Source organism: Megalops cyprinoides, chromosome 20 (genome assembly GCF_013368585.1).
Source record: "Megalops cyprinoides isolate fMegCyp1 chromosome 20, fMegCyp1.pri, whole genome shotgun sequence".
NCBI lineage: Eukaryota > Metazoa > Chordata > Actinopteri > Elopiformes > Megalopidae > Megalops > Megalops cyprinoides.
In genome coordinates, this window is record NC_050602.1 from 13,404,697 (window position 1) to 13,428,876 (window position 24,180).

Sequence of the window (24,180 nt, forward strand, 5' to 3'; positions counted from 1 at the left end):
TGTTATATAAATATTGGGTTATACTGTAATTATACATCTTATAAACAATCTTTGAAATTCACATTATTCATAAGGCTGAATTACAACAACAAAAAAAGAAGACTCTTTGTTATGTAGTATGGACACTTAATTGTAAGTTCAACAGATCAACAGTTGTATTTCTAAATAAATGCATAAATCAATCAAATGTCAGAATAAACACATGAACAACTGAAATAAAAAAATGCATAAATAAGGACAATAAATCACAACTATAGATTAAGTAATGTAGATATTACCTCATTACATAATTTCATTTGATTCATTATTTTCACTCGCTAACATGCCGATGAATGCTGTGAATCACAATGCCTACAGAGTTTATCGGGGTATACTGGTGAACACAAGTGGAAATGTATTATATTTGCATAAAAAAAGAATACAGGAAAGCGCCATTCAGCTGTCATTAGCTATTGAAGTAAAGATATGTTGTTGTTTTTTTTGGGGGGGGGGGGGGTGAAGGATTTATGCAGAGCTTGTGGTAGATTCTCACTTGTATAATACAAAGGATAAACTTGTGAAAAAAAAACATTGAAAAAGGGGAACTTGTTAAATAACTCTTCTTTGATTCCTTTAATCAAAATACATCAGAATACAAATATATTGTTTAGAATGTATTCTAAATAATTGCCAATGGTGATATGTAGTTTACCAGTCAAGGGCCAATTCAAATGTACATTATAAAGGCAGCTGATAGATTTTATTGTAATACTCGGCCTCACAAGTCCATTCAATGTGAATAAAAAATGACTTGTATTCTTTCTTCTTGACTGAGCTAGCCAGAGGCAATTGTGTGTTTTCTATGAAAGGAACATATACAGAGTAAAACTTCATATATCAGAGTTTTTCATCACACTTCTTTTATCAGATTTCAATGTTCTGGAGGTGAGAATGGCCACGTTGTAACATTTATTTTTAATTAATGAACTCTCCCACAGTTCTCTGAGAATTTGTTGTTGACCCCGCGGTGTGGTCACGCTCAAGCTAAGATGTCAATGTGGTCAGATTTGACCCATCGTGGGAGTACAGTTTTGCATAATAAACTACTACTAAATAATAAACTACTAATAAACTACTATCCCCCCTTGGCCTTCCCATTGCCTGCTGACCACTAATATGTTAGAATTTGCCCATTAGCATTTGAACCAATAAGAATAAATACAATTATTCACATATGTATTTCTTCATGTATTTACTCATGTGTGCATGTAATCACTATCGCTTAGCAGCATTAATTGGTCTGTTGACAGTGGGCAGGCTCCAACATTATTGGTCTGGCAACATTATGTTGGCCCTACCATGCATGCACAAGTGTCAGAAATGCTGAGTCCCGCAAAGCAACCTGGTGCTCAGAAGTAGTTAACATGGAGGAGTCAATATCATGTAGTTGCAGCAGCAAAATGAACTAGAAGTGCAAGGGCTATTCCTGCTGTGTATTTTCATTTAACATTGACTTGTGGCATTGTTCTCTATTCTCCCACACAACCGTGGCAATTATCAGTCAGTCAATCCTGACATTGTACAGTGCGGTTCATGTCACACTAAGAGATATCCTGGCATTGACATCAGATGCTTGTTCCTTCATCTGCACCAGAAGATGAATCTGGGGGCGGTTGTGGAAATCTCATATATTCTATATTGATTCCAAAATGAATGAAGTTATATACTGCATTGCCTAGTTTAAATGCATTTTACTAATGCACAAAACCATATCTAGATTGTAATATAGAGTGTATTTTGATTTGGAGATGGAGCAGAGCAATAATCTTGTTGCAGATATCACTACAACTGTTTACCTCACCTGCATTTATAAATTTGCATCTTTTCACTAATGTAGCTGATAAGTACTTTAACATTTTCACATTTCCCATCAACACTTTCCTGTTTTCTTATCCACATTATACTTTTTTGGTTTACCTTACCCAGTGGAATTTTGATGACAGCAGTCATTACCATGTTACACATTCAGTTTCATAAATGAATCAGTGAACAAAGGTGTATATATTTTGGATTTTATCTACGGTACATATTAATTTCACTTATTTATTTGTGTATTTACTTATTTTATATTAAATTATCTGTATATTCATTAATGCTATTTTATTTTGCGGGTTTGGTCCTCAACAGGAGACCTTGTGCACTGTCGTAGATACAAGGCTGCATTGGCTTGGGGGAGATTTATGCAGACTATTGCATCAGTGTGGATTCTGTTTGCTAACAGTAACATAAAAATCCATCTCTTGATGTTTAAACTGACTGTTACAACCGTGACTCTCGCCGGTAATCAGTGTTCGGAATGTGCATATGCTGATCCTGTTTGCTAGGCTTGGAGCCGCTGATTAAAATGGAAGAACAGGTACACGGGCCTCTTATTAGATGGTAAATTTTATGACATCGATACGGTCTCACTTCTGAGGCTTGCTCAGCGTCATAAATCACTGGGAAAAAAAAACATCAGTCAAAATATTTTTCCCATTTCCCACGGGAAAGTTTAGAAAGTTTGCACAGCATAACAGGCCTTTCCATGATTGATTTAGTGTCCTTCGCTGCCTTGATGATTAGTTGAAGGGCGAGTGCTGATTTCCAGGTGACATTAAGATAAACAACGTGTATTTACAAACTCAATGTGATTCCCGTCTTATGAATATAGTCCGGAACTGCCCCATCGGTACGGATACACACAAAGCCTGATTACGTGACGAAGTGTTCGGCTCATGCTTTCCGGTGACATCCTTGGAAATTGGTTTTTACCTTGAAAATGCTGCCCTTTATGAATTAGAAAACATTCATCATATCTGGTTGGAACGAGGTTAGTTCCTGATGTCATTTATGTGTACGTGAAATGCTGACACGTGAATTTTAAGATACTGAGAACGGCTGGCCCCCAAAGCTCCTACTGAACTCCACTGATAATGGTACAATTCACAGCTACAATACCAGATGAAAATGGCAACAGGTATGGTTATATTTTTGTGATATTGCAAGAAACAATGTTCCATCGTACAAGTTGCATTTAAATTATGGCTAGATTTTTTTTCAGAATTTCTGAGCAGTGTTGTAAATGTATGTATGGAACAAAAAAATCTGCTCACAATAATGGCCTCTAACTGCACATAGTGATGGCCTCTTAACTGTTCTTCCCTTGGTCAAATATGTCATTGCATTTAACTACTTTTACCAAATGACATAGTAAGAATTGTGAAAACAGTGCAGAAAGACTGTGGTCAGATCTTTCCTTTGAAATATTTCAAATGTTGAATTTGATTGACAGATGGATAGCAAAGTAATTTCATAGTAATACTTTATTAATGAAATAGGTGTATTTTGAAAAGAAAACGGTATGAAATTTAAAGGGTAACTTCACTGAAAATCTAAAATTTAATATATTGATGTTTTACCTTGGCATGTATACCAATAAATAAAGAAAAGGTTACTCCACAGCAAAGTCTCAGTTTTTTCTCGACATATTTTCCACTCTCTGACTTTGCCAATTAGCATTTTTCTTCTCTAATGCATGACGGATGAATCTAATCTCTGTAAGATCCTTCAAAGCATTTGCAGGTGAATGTCCTGAAACATTTATGCCAAATATTAAAAAATTAAATTCAATTTTAATTGAAACTGTACTGGTTGTGCCCACCTCCAACCCTCAGAATGCACTGTGAAGGTAACTGCAACTGCCCCCCCCCAGGTTAGCACAAAGAGAGTGCACTGATATAATCGACTGATAAATTCAAATTACACACAGTAAGACACAAACCATCTTGGCATACAAAGAGTAGACAATATCTACATCTTAGCTAAGCGCTTGGACTCTGTATTTATGCATGACCACAGCACAGTTTGCTAATGCAATTTACTACAATCTAGAGAGATGGAGAGGTGGAGCAACGCAATCTGGGCTGTGTTACGTAGTTCTTTCAATGAATTAAAAACACTCCAGTTGCAATACTGACTATAATAAAGGCAAGGAACAATATATTACATTTTGTTTTAAAGTTGAAGTTACCCTTCAATGTAACAATGTTTCAGAAGGAAAGGATAGAATTGGAAATTACACAGCCAACTAAGTGTGCTTCAGTACCAGAAGGACATTGACTCTGCTTCGTAAGGCATTAGACGTTGATTCTGTTTCATTAGAAATGTATTTGGCATTTGCACTTGTGCAAATTCTGTAATTAACCATTATGTATTTTAAAAAACAATATGCAAGTTTCACATTTTTGACAATAAGATGAAGCATTATTTACAGAGATATTCACAAACCTTTTTAATGCCATGTCAGACGATGCCTTGTTGGACATTATCAACTTTACAGAGATTTTAAAGAATTTACAAAAACAGACATTTTGCCATTCGGTTTGGCCCAATTTTTTTTTCCTTATTTTGGTTTTGTTGTATAGTGGAATACCAGGAGTTCCCAAAAAGGGCTTCTCAGTCAAACTTATAAAAGCAGATCAACAGCTAATATCGTCATACAGGAAATGTGACTCGAGAAAAAAGTCAAAGCAGAGACTTCAAAATTTGATGACATGGATGGCTTGTTAACTATGCTTGACACTTAAGCTTCACAATATATTAGCAGGATTGATTTAGTACTTATTACCTTTTTCTTTCTACCTGGGCTATGACCAAAAACCACCTTGTTTTTTCTGTAATTTTCAAAATGCATTTGAAAGTGTGTCATCTTCCACACATGGACCAATCTTGTACTCTCAACTTGCACAATGACGGACATAATAGCTTGGAACCTCAGCACAGATACTGTATATAGCCTATATTTAAGCCAACTTGTTGACAAATGGCTGGATCCAAGCTGTTAAAAAAAAAAAAAAAACAAAACAAAATAAAGATCCATCTTGAATGAACCCAAAGTTCACGTGGAGCCCACTGAAGCCTGCATTGTGAAGGCCGAGGTCAATCCTCTCCAGTCCAGTAACCTTTCACCTTCAGTCTTCACCTTGTTCAGAGGCCTCCTTCTATGTAGATGCCAGAAGTACAAACACGTAACAACAAAGCAAACTGCAAGACTTGTCCGTTACGTTTACTTCTCATCTGGAGAACGTGTGTGGCGGAGCGCTGCAAACTAGCTGCACAGCTGGCCCAGCTCCTCCTCAGAGGAGCCGGGCAGCTTGGAGTTGAACATCTGGAGCGAGTCGCGAATGCGCACCACCTCGCTGGTGGAGAGCTTGAGCCGGTGGCGCAGCAGGCAGGAGAAGAGGTCCAGCCGTTGCGCGGCCGGGGGCGAGAGCCGGTTGATGCGGTCCCGCATCTCCAGCAGCATCAGCAGGGCAGAGTCGTGGGAGCCCTGGGTGTAGGGGTAGTCCAGCTGAAGAATCAGGTCTTTGATCCCTTCCGGGTCAAAGTGCATGCTGTAGCCAAACACCTTGAGGCTGTTGATCTTCATGTAGCCCAGGTTGGAGGTGCGGTCGTCGAGGTCCAGGGGCTCGTAGAAGAGGGTCTCGTTGACGGTGGGGTCGTCGGTCAGGATGCGGCTGCGCAGGTAGATGTGGACCGTCTCGAAGAAGGATTTCCACTTGCTGCCCAGTGTCAGTGTCCAGTTGTAGCACTGCAGGGAGGCATCCAATTTAGTTCTTTCCCAGTCGGGGAAGTCCTGCTGGTTGACAGGCATGAACCAGCTCTCAGAGTGGCTGCCCCCGAAGGGGTTGACGTAGATGGCAGGCACCGGCTCGAGAGTGCTGTTTTTGGTGGAGCAGATCTGGAAAGAGATACCCAGGAGCATGTGGATGAGGTTGGATTTGTTTTTGTTGCTCTTGAGGGTGAGCAGCATGCGCTTCCTCCAGGAGGGGTTGAACCAGCTGCCCAGACGCACGTCGTTGCTGATGTAGATGGCGTGCACCTCCACCCGGCTGTCCAGCCGCTGCAGCAGGTACTTGGCCTCGGCGTCGGGGATGTCGGAGTCGAAGTTGATGTAGTGGTCCAGGGAGCCGGCCACGTCGGGGCGGCACGCGCCGAAGTGCAGGACGTTGCCTGGGTGGCAGGCTCCACAGCGGGTGATGTTGTCTGGGGCACACGAGGCACAGGATGACCCCTCCGCCACTACACAGGGCACAGTCCCCTGGCAGGCGGCGTGCTCCGCAGCGCAGGTACAGCTGTGCGCTTCCTCCGAAAATGTGCCCAGAACTCCATGCTCGTTGCAGTACAAAAGGGACTGGGCACGTTTAAGCCAGAAGCTTAATGTTCTAAAAGAGAGAAGAGCTCATTAGATGAAATGCATTATTGCGTACGTTTGACACGACTGTCATGTTGTTAGTGACACTTTGCTTTAAGCATCATCTTTGAACCGTTACCAAGGCAGTAATGAATCCAGCAATAAATAAAGGTCCTTTTATGAGCAGATGGTAAACTAATTGGAAGTGAAAGCCTCTTTTCTAACCAAAATGCTCTTTGTCCATAACTCTTGAGTAACAAATTAATTTACTTCTCTCTCTTTCTTTCTCTCACTCCCTCCATATACATATATGTGTTAAATTAATGTGATAAAACAAATCCATAAGCAACAGGGTATGTTGGGTCTGTAAGGGTACAGTATAATCCAGAAGACCTCTATTAAGTACCTTTTAAAAGCGCATTGATACTATATTTAAATACTTGGTTTTTAACTGTGAGTGATATGTCAATTTTGAGCTGAAATTTTTTTCTTAGTGACAGACATCTTTACTTAAATAAGCATAGCTTGTTTTAGATGTAAAGACACGCAAAAATCATAGTCTGGCTTGCTCCAAGTAATGAACACTGCCATTGAAAGATAACAGCCGGTTGTTTATCTTACTCTGAGGAAATCACTTGCTGACACATTGTGCCATGGGATCTAACAAGAGAAGCTACAGAGTCGTGCAGACAGCTCTCCCCCTTTTAAACTACCACAAGGGTTATGCCAACATAACAGTTATGCTGCAATACATTTGAGAGGAGCAGTTTGCTTTCAGAGCAAGCGATGGAGAAGAGTCCTTGAGAGGCAGGAAGGATGGTTCCCATTTTCCATCGGTATGCTTCAGTAGACTCTTTATTTGTTTGATGTTGGTTTGCCGATTAAAGATTTAGAAGCGCGTATACATAATAAATGTTTCTACCGCTGTAACAAGGACAGGAAGACAGGCAGAACTTTTTTTTAAATATGAGAATATAACACAAACATTGCATTGTAAAACATGAGAGATTAATGTATAACATTTTTTGAGCAGAAGAAAGATACAATATACACTTTATTCTTTTGTATGCCCTTTGTTGTACCTGTTTCATCAAGGGTGTGGATAAGTACATAGACATTGTGTGTTATAATGTGTTACTAATCATGTTAATAATGTTATTATTTGTCATAATAATTTGATCTGAATCTTCACTCATGACTTGTCTGTTTTAATGTAGATTATGACTTCAATAGATTGACAGGGTGTAACAAGAAAAAGGTTGACAGTTGACAGGTAACTGAATTTTCTGAAGAGCATGTGCCATATTTAACATGACAGGTCTGCCTCTATTGGCAATGGAGGAGTTCAAGATAATGGTGAACTACCACTACTGCCACTACTTTCACTACTAATACCACAACTTAATACTTACCTAAAATAAAATGTAACCCCATAAATATTTCAATTCGACAGCATCATTTTGCTTAGTAATTAAATAATTAACATTTCCCTTCAGTATTCTGCTGATAATGTACTTAGAAATGCACCTATGGATAATTAGTCATGTCTTAAATGGATTCCAAAAATAGTGTTGTGTATTTATGATTCTGACAGTCGGTTGGTGGTGGAGTCAGCGTTGGTGGGGAAGAGCTCCGCAGTTCTGAATCATTAGTGTCATATGTCGTCAGAATAAAAGATATAACAGAGTTGATTGGAGGAAATGAGGCGGGGGGGCTGTCAGAGGAGAGCGGAATTCAGAGGTCTGCTGAGCCAGTCCTCCACATAGCATGCACTAACACCAACCTGTCAGTCTCCCAGAGCTCTTGATTACACCATGCCAATGGAGGCTGGGCTTGACAAAGGCCCTTTCAATCGCGGAGGAGATGCTAAACACCCCTCTCTGCTCAAATCTCATGCTCGCCTTACTCTTCACATAATGGACAAGTCTCTGCCCACTTAATTCAGGCATTTTCTCTCTGGATGAAATGCCAAAGTGTTTTTGAATGGCTAATAAGCTCAACCATGTAAAGCCTCCTTCAACATTCAAGGGAGCACTATGTAAATTATAACATGGCAAATACCGATTGGTAAGAAACAAAGAGATTTAATGGTGGGTATTTTACTGGAAAGAAGTGGAGCCATTTCTGGTTCATTTACCTTGAATTCTTTAAAATGCGTCGTTTGTAATGATAGTTTTCTAATTGGTGTGTGATGTTTTTGAAGTTAACCGCTAGTGAAATGAAGCCCCTGGATAGTACATTTTGAACTGCAGAAAATGAAGCACCACAATCAATATGTCCTCAAGGAGATTCCGCACAGACCAGAAATTACAGGTGTTCCTGAGGAGTATCATCATCTGCTTTTTTACCACACAGTGGGATACCATATCAGTTTGCGTCAGTCTGTGCTTCTGTTTTTTGCTCTATAGTCTCCTTCCGCATGAGGGGTTTGTTATATAGCAAAGTACAGTTTATGAATTGTTCCCACTGTGGCTATAATTGTTTTTTGGCATGCCACATGAAATTCTTATTCATATCTGTACTACTCATGTGTTAAATGAATGAATTTGCTCATCTTATTGCCATAAAGTAATGCGGTGTTAATAACTTCATTCACTATCCCCTTTTAACTGATAATAATATACATGACAATATCCATTTTGGATGCTACATCACATTAGTCATAAAGTAATGACATAAAGGTGAATGTGTTAGCCAATGCTGGTGTTAAAAGCGTATGACTAATTTAAACCATAGATACAAGATGTAATTAATGACAGTACATTTTCAGTAGAATTTCCGAATTACAAGGCACTATTAACTTATTAGCTTATACAAATCAAAATGAATGACAAATTCCTTTCTAATATGCATGCATTAACTCTATGACAGCAGTACCTAGAAGTGCCTATGAACGCCTGAAAGGAAATTCAAGCAATGGAAAAAACTGAGGGGAAAAAACATGCCAAAAACGATTTAAAGCACAAATCTGCCACCACACCTGTGAAGATGAAAAAAAAAGCAATTCTGAACCTAAAACTAAAAAGATAGTTAAAAAAAAAAAACAAAAAAGATGAAAATGTTTACCCCCTTGTGTGTCTCACTCCATTTATTTTCATCTCTTGCTGATACAGGCCAGTAAAATATAAAAGGGGTGGGGTCAGTAAACACATGGGATTCATGGATTTAAAGGAACTGCTTGTCAATCACAGCAGGTCCCCACAGAACCACAGACTGGCTGACAGGCCTGTCCTCAGGACTCAATTCAAGGTCCTGGATATCTAATGGTGAATGTTTTATAAGAATATATAAGTGCAGCATAGATTTTTTGTCCTGACATTTTCTGAAGCACTTTGAGATGAAATTATAAATGGAAACTGGGTGAAAGGGTTTTAGTTCTGATTCAAGTATACCATCGGCCTAGTTATGGGCTGGAATACCTATACAGCACTGAGAGTAACAGATGTAACCACAGTGACCCTAATGTCGGACTAATTTTACACATTAACGTCTGTGCCATCTATCTAACCTCATTTAAATGCACAGAACTGGATACATTCTTATGCTGCCACACAACAAATGCCCAAACTAGTGACACTTTGACCACATTATATTAATAAAAATCTACTCCCCAAATTTATGTATCTCACCATTGATCTCTCCTCATCTAGCCAATTGCCACATTTGTTCAGTGTAGCCAAATGCATTTCACTTTGTGCCCTTGACAGAAAATAGATGAGGGCCATGTTGAGTATGTATGACAATGTCCAAAACTCCTAACCAAAGGGTCAATTGTAATGCATATAATATAGCAATATAAACCCAACATGCTGCAAAACATATCCTAAAATATTTTCCTGTTATTTCTGATTTGACAACAAGATTTCCCTGCATGTTAACTTGCAACAGGTGGCAAGGTTAAGAAGTGGGCCATTTTATCAGTGCTACAGCAGTCTCTGAAAGATATCATCTCTGTATTAGTTAATAGTGTATATTTCTCTGGTAAGGATTTGTACTTGCCTGTCTTTTTTCTTACGTTTGTACTATAAGTTTAAGTTACAATTTTCTTACAGAAGTATTTTCCACCTTGGCTGTTTTCTTTAATTTTTTGGTACTTTCAGTTTCAAGGTTTGCACATCTAGCAACATTCGCACACTTCAGTAGGTAAAAAAAAATAAAAATTGATTGTAAGACCATGTTGTGTAGTTGATTCCTAATTGATATAATATTTGCTGAAATATTGTATTGCTGTAAATCAACTTGTGTAGTTTTTAGTTGATATTTAAGGGCTTGCTAGAGAGTGGAGAAGCACTGTTTGAGTGATGCTGCATGATATTTGCAGGGTTGGAGCTGTACCTTTCTCTTGGGAGGCTTATTTTTGGCTGTTTGGGGCAGCGCTTGCTCAGAGTAAAGAGCTTCCTCACAATCTTCTGGGCTTTCCCCAAGAGCAGCTTGGTACCGGCCTCCAATTGTCCATAGCGACGCTGAAGAGCAGAATCTGCGGCCCAGAACTTTAGTACCATGGACGCATTCAAAAAGTGGTCAGTGGGCAGTTTCTTCAAGAAGGCCTTGAATTCATCTGGAAAAAAAATAATAAATAAATTAACATTTTTGTTATTGCAATGTCAGTCATGCTTTACATCAAATAAATCCAGCATGTGAAAATAAATTGCATGCAAGTACAGTGTAACTGCAGGGTAGTACACTGAAACTGCAACCACTGGAGAACAAAATTTTTTAATTGGGCTTCATATTAGTTTTAAACTTGGGCGGTTAGAGTAGGGGAAGGTTTAGGGGTTATTTTAATGAGTTACTAATGACTTATGGTTTGTGTAATCTACTGGGTGAAATCTATGTATAAAAGATGTACATGGTATTTTATTTGTGAGTACAGTGTATATGTTTCGTATAAGAGCAAAATGTGTATCTTAGTCATTAAGCATCGTATGAAAATTTGACTGATTTGCCACTCTATATTAAGAATACAACTATTATCTGTAAGATGCCAGCTTGTTTTGAGACCAAAAATAATAATTTTGTGTGTGCTACCAGCGAAAAAGTACCCTTAACCTTATACAGGAACCTTAGCATTTAATGTTATCCCAACAGCAGGTGGTGTTCTGGATACAATTGTATTATTTATTTACTTACTTGCTTATATTTTTTAACAAAATGAACCACTTATCTTAAAATAAGAGCAAACTTGGCTATCATGATCAATTAGAAAGGAAGTGTGTGCTCTTTTTTTCCTTATTCCATCAGTTATTTATGCCACAATCAAACAATGTTTGATATGGAAATCCCCTCCCTGGACCCACACAACATCACAGCAAACAAGCCAGCATTCTCTGAACTGAATAAAACTGCCAAGCTCAAAAAGTATGAGTTTTGAGGTAACACTGCATAAAAAGTGGCTAGTATGGTACACATTCCTCAAAAATCAAAGAAGCCATTTTAATTCCTTCTAGGAATAAATTGTCTGCAGATCACTGAACATAGCCTGCAAAAGTTCAGAAGAAGAAGGATGAAAGTGAAAACTTGTTTCAGACCAACTAACACTGCAATGTTGCCCACCTCCCCCTCAGACTCACACAACTGGCATTAACTTACCCGTCAAACGAACACAATGAAGATATCAGGCTTATTCTTAATTCAGCTGAGTGAGACCAGCAAGAGAGATGGGGCTGGAACTTGTATTCCCAGGTGCCCCTTCCAACAGAGGGGCATTGAGTATATTTCCAGTACGCTGGTGACTGCATTACATTGAAGCCATTACAGTGCTCAGTGAACCTGCATTTGGTATCATGAACTTCCAGACATGATACCAAATTAGTTGAATAACTTTGGCTTTAGTTTAGCTTTAGTTTAGTGTGAATTCTAGTACATTTAACACACTCTGTGCTTCCCACAGCACCTACCCCCCATCCAAGGGATCATTGTCCATATATCTGGCCCATTGGGATGAATCAGGAAAGTGTGCTCTGGGTTTGTTACTGCTATTGCTACCTGTTGAAAAATAATCTTTTTCAAGTGAGAGCCAAGGGAAAAATGAAAAAAGTGTTATTCACTGTTTACTGTATAACAGATAAAACATGCCACCATTTGAAATAACTTTGCCAGATATACTAATTAGAGAGACCTGACATCTCATAGTGTCACAGCTTTCTGAATAATAAATCACACAGACGTACAGATAAGCTTTAATATTCTTGTGGAGTGGTTGCTAGACCAGAGAGAAGTACAAACTCAATCTGTCTCTGAAAATGGGATTCAGTATTGCAAAGTCTTTTATTGTGATTTAGTTGGGATGAGAATCTAGAACTTTTAGGCATCAAAGTGGCCACTTAGTAATTGTCAGAAAGTACTGGAAAGATGGAAACAATGGAAACATGAAAAGGAATTTAATGGCTTCCAGGTGCTAAAAAAGTCCTCTGAGAGGGATAACATTGTATAATGTGTGGGTCAATGTGCAGTGTTGTCATTAAGCACAAACAACTTTGGTCACAAGCTCATACATTCCAGCTGCCAACCTAAAGGTGGAAAGGTCAGAAATCTTTGATGGAAATTTAAGATAATAAAACCAAAAAGTTTCACCTTGTTCCATGACACTGGAAATAGGATAGTGCTGGCTGCTTGTTGACCTCCTCCGCACACCAACGTAAAGCACATTGAGGCACAACCCGGCCATTAACTGCAGTGATCAATGTCTCTCATTCTTTCACATGCTCTGTAATCCTGGCTGTCTGGAATGGCATTAGAATTCAGAGCACACAGAGGGAATTTGGTCTGTCTATTCTCCTTTTTCTGGCATTTATTACTTTATGTTCAAATTTATGAACAATTTAGCCCTTTCAAAATGTGTCAGATAAAGGGATGAGGTTATTTTCCATAATAGACATGGCATACTCTCATTCTTTTGGGCAAATTAGTATTTCCAATTACCACGAACAGGAGAGACGGCAAAATGACAGCCATCGAGGCATGTTCATTTAGCTCTGTGAAAGGATTTGAATAATAGTTTTGCATTACGGTGGACGGCCAAAGGTCACCAGCACAAAAGCGCAACCGTTCCAAGTTCAATTGGAAGCAGAACCAACTCAACTTGGGGGATTTCTATTCGGAATGAACACAATGCTTTGTCCTCAAAATCACCTCTGGAGGTGTCAGGTGCCCTGAATAAAGTGTCCAAAATTTGTTTTCCTGCAACATTTCTGTACTTGTGCTTAACTGTCAGGTGTGGAAATACAGGCACATACCATTACCAGACCATTGTCTGGTCCCATGTACTGGTATATGTAAAGATGCACAAGATACAACATCTGCTAAAATGCTGCAGCGTTCATGAGCTCCAGAGCTTTTTGGAGTGTAGGAATCATGTTGATAAAAAACAAAGAGCCAACCTGAATAAGAATTTAAACTCAATGTTGAAAGAATTTCAGATTTTCTCAATTTATTCAGCCTGTAAAATGTGGTTCATTGTCAAATATGACTTATCACATCTATAATGTCTAGTTTGACATATGCTTTGTGAGTTTGTTGCTGTGTTGTTAAGCAGAGACTGTGTGATTGGGTGTCAAGGACAGGCGCTGATCAGCGTCAGGAGGGACAGCTCGTCTGTTATTAATCATCCAGCTTGGAAGGTTAAAAGTTCGTCTTGTGCCTGTATACTGTTAGGGACTGAAGTTGTTAGTGATCTTCGCTACCAACGGGGGATTGGTTATCAGCATTGTCCAACTAATGAAGCTGTGTTTATAATAGTAGCTAATACTGATATTTGTGTAGGTGTGCACTTTGCTGTGCTTGTGCTGTCATTTTACTCCAACATAATGCATGTAAAGATTCCTTGTGTATGGTTTAGCATGGATGTATTTGGATTCTGAAGTCTGTCTTTCAAAATCTGAAGGCTTTTTTTCTCAGGGCTCATTCTCTTGTCCCTGAATTTTCCAAAGACTTCAGCCTTCAGCCAAGTGTGTATTTGTCAACTGCAGAGTAATTTGACAATGTAACCCCCGCAGTTGATGATGAACAGCTGCTTTTACAAATGCATTGTGAATTCACTCCATATTTCAGGACAACATTGGCAATTAATGTTACTAAAGTGGTATAGCTCGGATATGCCATTTATCTTGTTTTCATCTAATTCTCTTCAATTGATCATTCCAGGAAAATCAGCCCCCACTGAATATTGCTGCTCTTGCTAATTTAATTAAATTGGTGGTTTGTTGTAGATAGGGTTTGTTACAGTGACGTTAGCTATTATAGCGTGACATATTTGAGTGGTTATGCAAATGTTCACAGAAAAGAAGATTAAGGATCTCCAAGATCTTTTTCTAGGTTGTTTTATTTAGACACACATAAGGCATTTGTAGGTTTCTGTAGTACACAGGAATGTTTACCAGCATTCAAAATCATTTACAAAAATGTTCTAATGATGGTTTTTTAACTGTAATGTCATGGTAATACTGTATGGCATATTGTGTGTTCTGTGAAAGCCAAGAATAATATTGAATGCCAAAGTATGTCTTATTAATGTTAATGAATGTTAAAAAGTGTCAGATTTCTAATAATACTTATTGGTGGCCACCACAGTATGAACATGTATTCCAAACTGAGTTACAGTATTATTTTCAGGTTAGGGACAGACTGATGATTAAAAGAAAGCTTCTATGGGAACTTTTACCGTGATTTTTTTTTTTTTGCATTGAATCCAGTCCAGCTATTTTGGCACATAATGTGAGAGAAACAAGTGAGTTACACCTGCAATTAACAGTTTACTAACACACCTTCCCCTCAACTGCTAATTTCATCTGAACTGCAGAAATGTAGATTCACTGTGATGTGTGACTGTACAGTTCCTCAGATGTCTAACATTTGAGTGTTTAAGTAAAATGTCTTAAGTAAAATGGCAACTCAGATGTAAAATTCATGTAAAATAGAGACCTCAAGGACACTGAAGACAGCAGGTTCTGATTCATGGTGACCCACTTCCACATGCAGTTTTTAATTCCTAAACAAGCTATTGTTAAAGGATCAGTAGTGTACACATCCTGTTGCCCTCTGACTTGCCATCTCTTTCTCTGGTCCAAAGTGAGTGTTCGATGTGCAGTTTGTGCGGATAACACCCATCTTCTCAACATGTATTTGTGGACCCAAGGTCGTGATAAACTCCTTTCCTGCAACACTTACACAACACTGAGGGAGCCTCTGTGCGCCTTTTATTTTGTTACTGGGGTATTATACACAAGAATGGACTTAACAGGATTTTCCGGGCCCTGGATGAGCTGACGTTTATTACAGATTAAGGACACAATTTACAGCTAAAGTGAGCTGAAGTTGTTGACCAGTGGGAAAGTTGAATGCTGACAGAATTCCATTTAGTCCCTGGCTGCTGGGTTGTATGAGGGTGGAAGATCTCTTAATCTGTCAGACAGGTTGTCTTCAGACCCAATTAACCCAGGCTAGCAATTCTCAGGTCTTGTACTGACAGTCCATTGTGTTTGCCGGTTTTACATTCAACCGGATTCAGTTAATCATATCTGATTGAGATGTTACTTGACTGCAAATATGGATTTGACATCACCTGACAGTTATCCACTATGAGCTGTTTTTGATAGAAATGTATAAGGATGTGTGCTCATGCTACTGCAATGATAAAAGTGAGGCTATTTCTCAACTCCATTATTGTTCATTTTTGCCTCTTAAGTCAGTAACATAGATTACATTGCAGGTAATTGATTATCTATTAAAGTTTTTAATTCATTATTTTTTTACAGAACCTTGGAAAATTAAACAATTAGTTAAATTAAATCAGTTTAAACCACTGCCCTGAATTAGACTGAGGAGCTTGTGATAAAATTGAATAAGAAATACTAGCATACAGCACACAGTCACAGCAGTCTTGTTACATTTAACATACTAATAGTTTCTTCACTGACACTAAAAGGCTTAGGTCATGCACATTTAACACAAGTCACGGAACCATATTTGGAAAGACAAAGCAACACTTTTATTTATATGTTTGTAAATTAGAACTCCTCTTGTTTGGATTGTGCTCACTTTAATGAATGTGGACAGAGAAACATCATCTCTTCCATCATCCCGTGATCCTATTGGGGAAAATAAGTTGATTCTTCTCAGTAGTAACCATCCTGCTGTATCTCTTGATATGACCTCACCTCTAAAAAAATGCACCTTCCTTTGTAATGGGGACAGCCTACAATGCAGTAAATATGTTTGCTCTCTGCTCATTTTCGTTCCGGGAGCTAGACTTTCTCTGATTTTCATTGATTGCACTCTGGAGGGTGCTTTCATCAAGGGAAAGCACCACTGTCATCTCCCGGCTCCCAATTGCTCATAAGAGTTCAATCTTAACTAATACAACCTTTCTCATTTTGACCCTGGAACATAAAATCTGCAGCCCACTCACTCTTCAGCTATCTGACTGTGCAATGTGAGCTGTTACATTCCAGTAGATTCTGTATAATATATTTTAGGAGGGAAGAAAACATGATTATGGCCAGGATTTTAAGATGCTTTAAGGGGACCAATTTCTTATGGTATGAAAAATATAATATCCATGTCTTATGAAGAAGTTCATTATAAGCTATAAGTTATTTGAAGATGTTAAATTTAGAGGCATTCTTTTTACAGTTGCCTTTATTGGCTTTATATTGTACACAATGAAACTACTCCTAGTTACATATTCTTTTGTGTCTGTCGAACTGTGGATGCTCTTTTAATTGTCCCTCTGAGATTAGACATAGCTTTAAAATACTGCCTAAGCAGGTTTTTAAAACACTGCCTTAATTTGCTTTCCTATCTGGGTTATTGCTTGTGACCAGCAGCTATGCCAGTTTATAGTAATCTTCTACAAAATCACAGAAGATTACTATGGTCAGTCTAACTAATAGTTGGTTGGGACACTACTGTGGGGGTTCATGAGATTTGCAGGGTACACTTGCAACTGTTTTATGCTTTTGCTAGCTGAAACGTTTTTGTTTCACAACCATATTTGACTTGCACCGCATTATGCTTTGGTTTCAGAGAACAGAAATCTCTGAGGTCTGTGTAGATTTTTAGGGTGAAGGGACACTAAACCTCAGAGTAGCTTTTCATACACATTTTAGATGTTTGTTAAACTAAACAGGCTGACAGACTAAAACAGGTTGTTAATTATGCAGATTTGCAGTCTTCAACACATTTCCTCAGCTGGGTTGCAAGAAAAAACGACTCTGCTATACCAACGCACTTCTCCTCAAACTCACCCCTTAAGTCCTCTCGGTGGGGGTTTCAGACTTGGGGAGGGTTATTTATAACTTTTTTATTTATTTAATTTTTTAAATAGGTGCCCTTCAGTGTGTATTAATGTTAATGTAAGGTATAACATTTACATTCATATAGTAGCTGTTGAGTCTTGCTTTAAATTGTCAGATATGACATCTACAAGGTTTCAACTGCGTATGGGAAGTTAAGTGCCAAAGACAGAAACTACAGGTAACTGCCAAAATGAAGGAACAAAATCAACATGAAGTAACTTAGTGGGGGTTAGGGGCATTGTCATCCTGGAAGAGGCGACTCCCATAAGGATAGAAATGCTTCACCATAGGATGTAGGTGATCACTGATCAGGTGATCAGAATAGCTTTGTATTTATTCTCATTTATGTTGCCCCCTAAGAGTTGAGTAGATGTAAACATTACAATACATTACATTATTGTCATTTAGCAGATGCTCTTATCCAGACAGAATTACATAGATTCATATATTATCCATTTATACAGCTGGATATTTACTGAGGCAATTCCGGGTTAATACAACAGCAATGCCCCAGTGGGGAATGGAACCATCAACCTTTGCGTCATGAGCCTTGCTTCATACCACTGTGCCACACTTCTGCCCTAAACCATACCGGGAGAAAGCACCCCATGCCATAACAGAGCCACCAGAACCATTTGTTGTGGGGGAAAAAAAACACTTGGGCCTGTATATTTCTTTTGCCGTTGGTCACACACATACTTGTTCACTTTTTGAGAAAAGAATGAAGGATAACTCATCTGACCGCATGACTTTTACCACTGCTCGTGTTCTTTGTACCACTCTTACTAGCAAATGTGCATTTTTAGATGTGATAAGGGCTTTATGGACTGAAACCTGACCATAGTATCCCTCTCTGTGAAGCTCTCAACAGAATGGTATTGATGAAACCACCTGCTCATATCCTAGATTGATATTTGCAGTCAACTGATTCAGACTCTGTTTTGTCCTGCATCTCAAACCAATGTGCAGGCATCACAGTTGAGGAGTGAATGCTTTTGACCACAGTTGCCCCTGGTTGATGTATCCCACAGACGTCCACTCAGTCCTCTTCACTCAAACTCCTCCCAAACGTGCCCCAACCATTACCCCTCTGTCAAAGTCACTGAGATGTCTTCCTGAAGCCATGGTAGCTGAAATAATGGGTAACTGGGCATGCCCAGCATTTTTATACATGACCCTATGCATGATGGGAAGTTAATTGCCTAATTAACTAAGGAACCACACCTGTGCGGAAGCACCTGCTTTCAATATACTTTTTACCTCATTCATTCAGATGTTTCCTTCATTTTGGCAGTTATCTGTATGTGGCAAGTATTTATTTCCTTGTGATGTGCTATGAAGAAACTGTGTCTGTAAGATGTACCCCATAAGCAAGCCTTGCGTAATTTTATTATATTATAGCAGTATAGCCTTGTTCAACATTATTAACATTTAATATGTATAATCTACACACAGAAACACACACACACACACACGCACTCACAGACACAGACAATATATACTCTATTGCTTATGTAGTTGCAGTGATTGGTTAGGAGTTAACATTTAGGAGCAACAAACTGGATTTGGATTGGCTGATGGAAATGGGAAAATACTTATTCATGATGCTAATGCGCGCGAAAGAAATCATTGAAGAAAACATTTTATATTTATATGACCATTATAAAGGGAGCACGGTAGTCATCAACAGTCAATGTTCTGCATCAGTGATGTAGAGACAAAGGCTTTAGGTGGCCCACAAATTATTTAGCCTGGATTACTGAAGATGTGATCTTACTCTGAGTCGCACAGCAATGTGAGCATTAGACAATAAATTTAGTGAACAGGAGGAGCTCAGTCTTTGAGTCCAATAGCTATTTTTCCACATTCTCACCTACAGAGAATGATTCACAGTCAGGGTAAAATATTGAGTGAGAAACTGGCAGAAAAAATAATAATTTAAGCCTTAAAAGGTATAGCATGCTGTCTGCGGGGTTCCCTGCTAAGCAGCATCTCAAACTGCTATTTTCTCGGCGATGATGGTTTTGGTCTTCATGTGGCCTCTGACGGGTTTAGCAGTATGGTCACTACAGCCACACTACAGCCTGTTTCCCCCTGCAGGTGGGGAGTGATCCTGCAATCCAGTCTGCCACTGTTATTGTCCCTGTCTACAAAAGCATTTCGGCGAATCTTGCACCCCTGGGCTCTCTTCAGAAAGCTGAGAACAGCATTCCCCAGGAAAAAAAAAAGACTGCACCCCCAATTAGTAGTTGCTGTTTCAGTACCGATTTTAGACTGAAGGGGTGTCACAGGGTCTTGCAGTGAGGCAATTTTCATGACCCCATACCGTCTTGGAAGAACAGCACTCAAAGATCGATGGTGGTGTTTTGCTCTCTTTTTATGGCCCCTGAACAAAGGCTCCTCTTGTTCGCCTGCTTTCCTTTGCTAATTACTCTCTGGAGAAGAGCAAGCCCTCTGTAAAATGACTCTATAACTGGTAGCTCTGGGAAGACAATGTGCATTTTTGAGATGCCATGTAGATTAGGGGTCATCTGATGTGTTTTTACGGCTGATTCCAATACATTTGCCAATATCTAGAAAGTGACATTACCAATCTGATAAGAACAATAGAGACATACAGGACATGCTTGCTGTAATTAAGAAATTTAACTAACTATGAATTTGCTTGACATAAAAAAACACTATTTGAATGTTAATAGCAAATAGCAGGTGCCAAGTAGCCAGTGCAAGGCAAAAAGGCAGTGTTTGAGATGTCTCTTAAGACAGCTCTAATAACAGTTAATTTAAGTGTCACAGCACTGAGACATAGTGATCGTCCTTTTCCTCAATCCTGTCCTTGTGTTTCTTATAGGATAAATATTTTTTCAGAATCCCACAAAGTGTGCTAATGATGATGAAAAAGATAAATGTTGCTAGATGGACCTAACAAGCTTCAGTATGTGCAGAACTCTTTCAGTCTGCACTGACTCATAGCAGCATGCCCCCAACTCTCAGAAAATTACACTGGCTTCCAATCAAATAGGGGGTGGAACACAAACTGTTGGTCAGTCAAAAGGAGAAGATCAGCTCAGGTTCATCCTATATCTTTGACTCATCATCCACCCTCAGATCCTATAATATAATTTAATATTCTACCCCTGCTTCTGTTAGCTGTCAGACAGTAAGCACCTTTACATTGTTATTGTGGACATGCCTTTATTCCCCTTTTTTATCCAACCTACATGATAACTGCTGAATCCATGTAAGAGCGCAGGGCATGGAATGTGCAATGCTTTCATACACACACACACACACACAGCTACTGCAACTATTTTTCACACTGCAAATCCCACAATGCATCAGGGGAAAATGCAGTTGAACGATAAGCACATCCTCCTGATGCTCTGAGTAACTCACCCACGTGAACCTCAGGCTGCTGGAAGCAGAGTAACTAGGGGACCCTGGCCAGACCTACCCAGCCCTATTCCCACCGATACTAAGCCAGTTTGTTCTGCCAATGTGAGCTCCTGGTCGTTGTCAGCCTGAGCCCTGTGGCCTGGATTCAAACCCAGGCCATAGGGTTCTGCTTGCACTAGAAACAAGTGCTTTTACTCTCTGAGCCACTTGGGCACCTGACACACTATTTAAAATGGGCTTTTAATCTCTGAATCTCTAGATTGTTTTTCTTGGAATTTAAAAACATTGAGAGTGCTAACATACAATTATATCACTGCAATCTCAGTATACCTATTCTGAGCTCTGTGGGTATTCTATGTAAATGTGAAAACTGTGCCAATCAGTGGTATTCAGTTTCCAGCCAGGGAATGTGCCAATGTGCCATCCATGGATGTGCCAATGAGCTCTGTTGCGTATACTGAATATTATGTAGTCTCTACTCCTTACAGTGGAAAGTTACATTTACTTCCCTCCATATATGCACTGAAGACATGAGAGGGCAGACATAGCTTCTTAAGGATCACGCTCCTGTGGTACCACCACTCCTGATTTCCCCAACACCAATAGTTGCTGTTGTTATGATTCTGACATATTAAAATGTTTATGGTTCAGACCGATGTATGAAGGTATGCAGAGCACTGTGAGCTTTTTCTTTTGTACTGAGAGAAAAGACTAGGTTTTGGGTAAGAAAATAAAATATATTTTTTGATACTGGGAACTATTCCTTTAACTGTCTCACTTTTATGCACATATTCACAATTACATTGTGAAGTGATTAGTTGAATAGTTGGATTAATATTTATATATTACAGTGATAATTGCACACGGATGACTTAAAGATACAGCAGTTGGTTTTAAAAGTGAGGATTAATTATCTCTTTTGCTCCTTCCCAAAAACTTTTCCTATGGTCTAGCTTAAGAACCTTTGGAATGTCAAATCACCTGACTGATAAAGTTAAGAGGCGCCAACAAAGCAGAAGATGTGTTATTGATGTGTCAAATGTCACTGGCAGGGGGTGGAAGAAGCATTATCATTCCATTATCAGCCTGTTTCGAACAGATATGATTATATGGGAAATGCCAAATTTTAACCAGTTGTAATCAGGTAGAGCCAAACTAGTAATTATCAGCCATTGCTCCTCTTGTGAAGTCACTTTGGGATTTGGGAGAGTGTTTCAAGAGGAATGCTGCTATCCAGCATCCTCGGTAGTTCTAATCTAGTGTGTGTCACATCAGTGCTCCTCAAACTGCATCGGGGAGACAGATGATAGGCACATCAGTGGTTCCGTGGGGGATAATGCATTGCAAGGGGTACAGTGGCACAATGGGGGATCCCGTGTCGAATGATTGCCTCCGACATAAATAACTCTCACTCAGTCTCATAGTTCACTTAATTTTCACTCTGCAGGGTTCTGGAGGGAGAAGTGAATCTGGCATAGTTTTCGTGAATGACATTTTTGTGCCCTTCACGGAGTTGATCCCAGTCTTTATTTTCCAATCAAAACATATCAATTCTTAGCAGAGAGGTGGAAAGGATGTTCCTAGAATGCCTCGCACCCTGTTTTCTGTGGTTATGACACAGCAAATGAATAAAATAATAGTGAAGCAACACGTCAATGACAATAGAGAAAGAACTTAAAGTAGTTAATAAACATGTAAAAGCCCTCACAGTAAAGCATGTCGAGGATTGTCAGTTAGTCTGTGAAGAAGACATCTGTAGCTATGGGTAATGACAGTAATACATATGTCCAAGATTGATGGTGCATAGTAAACCATTTACGAAGCTACAGTATGTGTTTAGGGACCAGAGCAGTGAAGGCCTTTTTCACTTATTCTGCACCATTGCATTCAATTCACTTTTGCATTGTAGAATGTGTGTGAGCCCAAAATGATTTGTGTAAGTGGATTACATGATTCTTACAGAGTATTTCAATTTCATTACTGCAGGAATGATTCTGTCCCAGTGTTTTCATTCACTATATGAGGATGATTCTTTTATTAGAATTTCTTATATGCAGATTCCACTGTATTTAAAACACAATAGATCATTTTGAGCAGTTACGATTGTTAAGTTTGACAAGAATTTGTTTATGCTAAATATTTAATTCTAAGTTTCCCTTAACACATAAGTTGTATGCAAAACTAAGTCACTTGGGTACAGAATTAATCAGTGCAAATTTTGTTTTTTGAAGTTTTGTTTTAGAGCAATATCGTGTATGTTAATGAAGATCTAATATTGTATACAACTGTGAAGTGTTACTTAATTGACTGGAAAGTTCCTGTAATTATTGGAAATGTACTGAAGTGTTTGTGCTGTTATATTATCAGGATTAGTTAATTAACCTTAACCCCAGTACAACTTTCACAAATTGAAGGATATTTCTGCTCATTATGGCATTAACATTTTATTCCTTTAATTGAATATGGCATTGCTATAGGAGCAAAGACAAATTTAATATTTTTAATTAAAGAGTTAAGTTAGGGGTCATTTAGAATAATTGGTTTACCAATCCATATGGAAGATAAAAATACATCCATTCAAGCATTTTAGAAACAAACTTCAGACTCTTTAAAGTAGCAATACCGTTAGATTTTAATAATATTACAAAAACAACCTTTTTGTATTGATTCATTTCTCCAGTCAATACAATATTTGTATGCTATTTTGTCACAAACTAGTTTTTAAGGGAAATGGATAAACAAAGGTTCTTATTGTTGCAACGGCACAGCAAACTGGCTGTTCATTTTGGATTACCGCCAGAGGAAGATGCAACAGATCCAATTACTTTTCAAAGACACAATTACCCTGAGCTCACCCAACCCCCCCCCCCCCCCCCCCCCCCTTTCAACCGGTGCTGACCATACACTCATTCTAGGCCTTTTAATGAACCATACAAATGAGAGCCACAGAGGAGAAAGGAAGCACACAGAAATAGCCAGCTGCCAAATTTGGATCATTACGGTTGTCTCATAAAATAGCATTGCGCGATGATAACGATTGGGCTGCAAGACTGTGATGTTAATTCTTTGAAAACCCCTCCAGAAACAAAACCAAAAGAACATTTCCAGTTAGACAGACTATTGCTTATTTTGCAAGACATGAAATTATGTATGTTTTTTTTTTTTTTATTTAACAGTGGGGCCTGAACTGGGGGAGCTTTCCAATACCATAACCCCACTCATTAGTTTCCTAATGAGCGCTCCTTACCTCTGAGATCAGCAAGTTCACTTTTTAAAGAG

At 38.8% G+C, this 24,180-nt stretch overlaps 1 protein-coding gene across 1 annotated transcript in view; it reads right to left on the reverse strand.

The window, feature by feature from the left end:
- Window positions 1–3,754: 3,754 nt before the first annotated feature.
- Window positions 3,755–24,180, reverse strand: part of brinp2 (bone morphogenetic protein/retinoic acid inducible neural-specific 2) — a 95,340-nt gene continuing 74,914 nt past the window's right edge. Inside the window, exons 7-8 of the mRNA XM_036554705.1 lie at window positions 10,547–10,769; window positions 3,755–6,242 (exon numbers count right to left, since the gene is read on the reverse strand). Coding sequence (XP_036410598.1) covers window positions 5,126–6,242; window positions 10,547–10,769 — 1,340 coding nt within the window. The 3' untranslated portion in view covers window positions 3,755–5,125. The remainder of the gene's footprint in view (window positions 6,243–10,546; window positions 10,770–24,180) is intronic.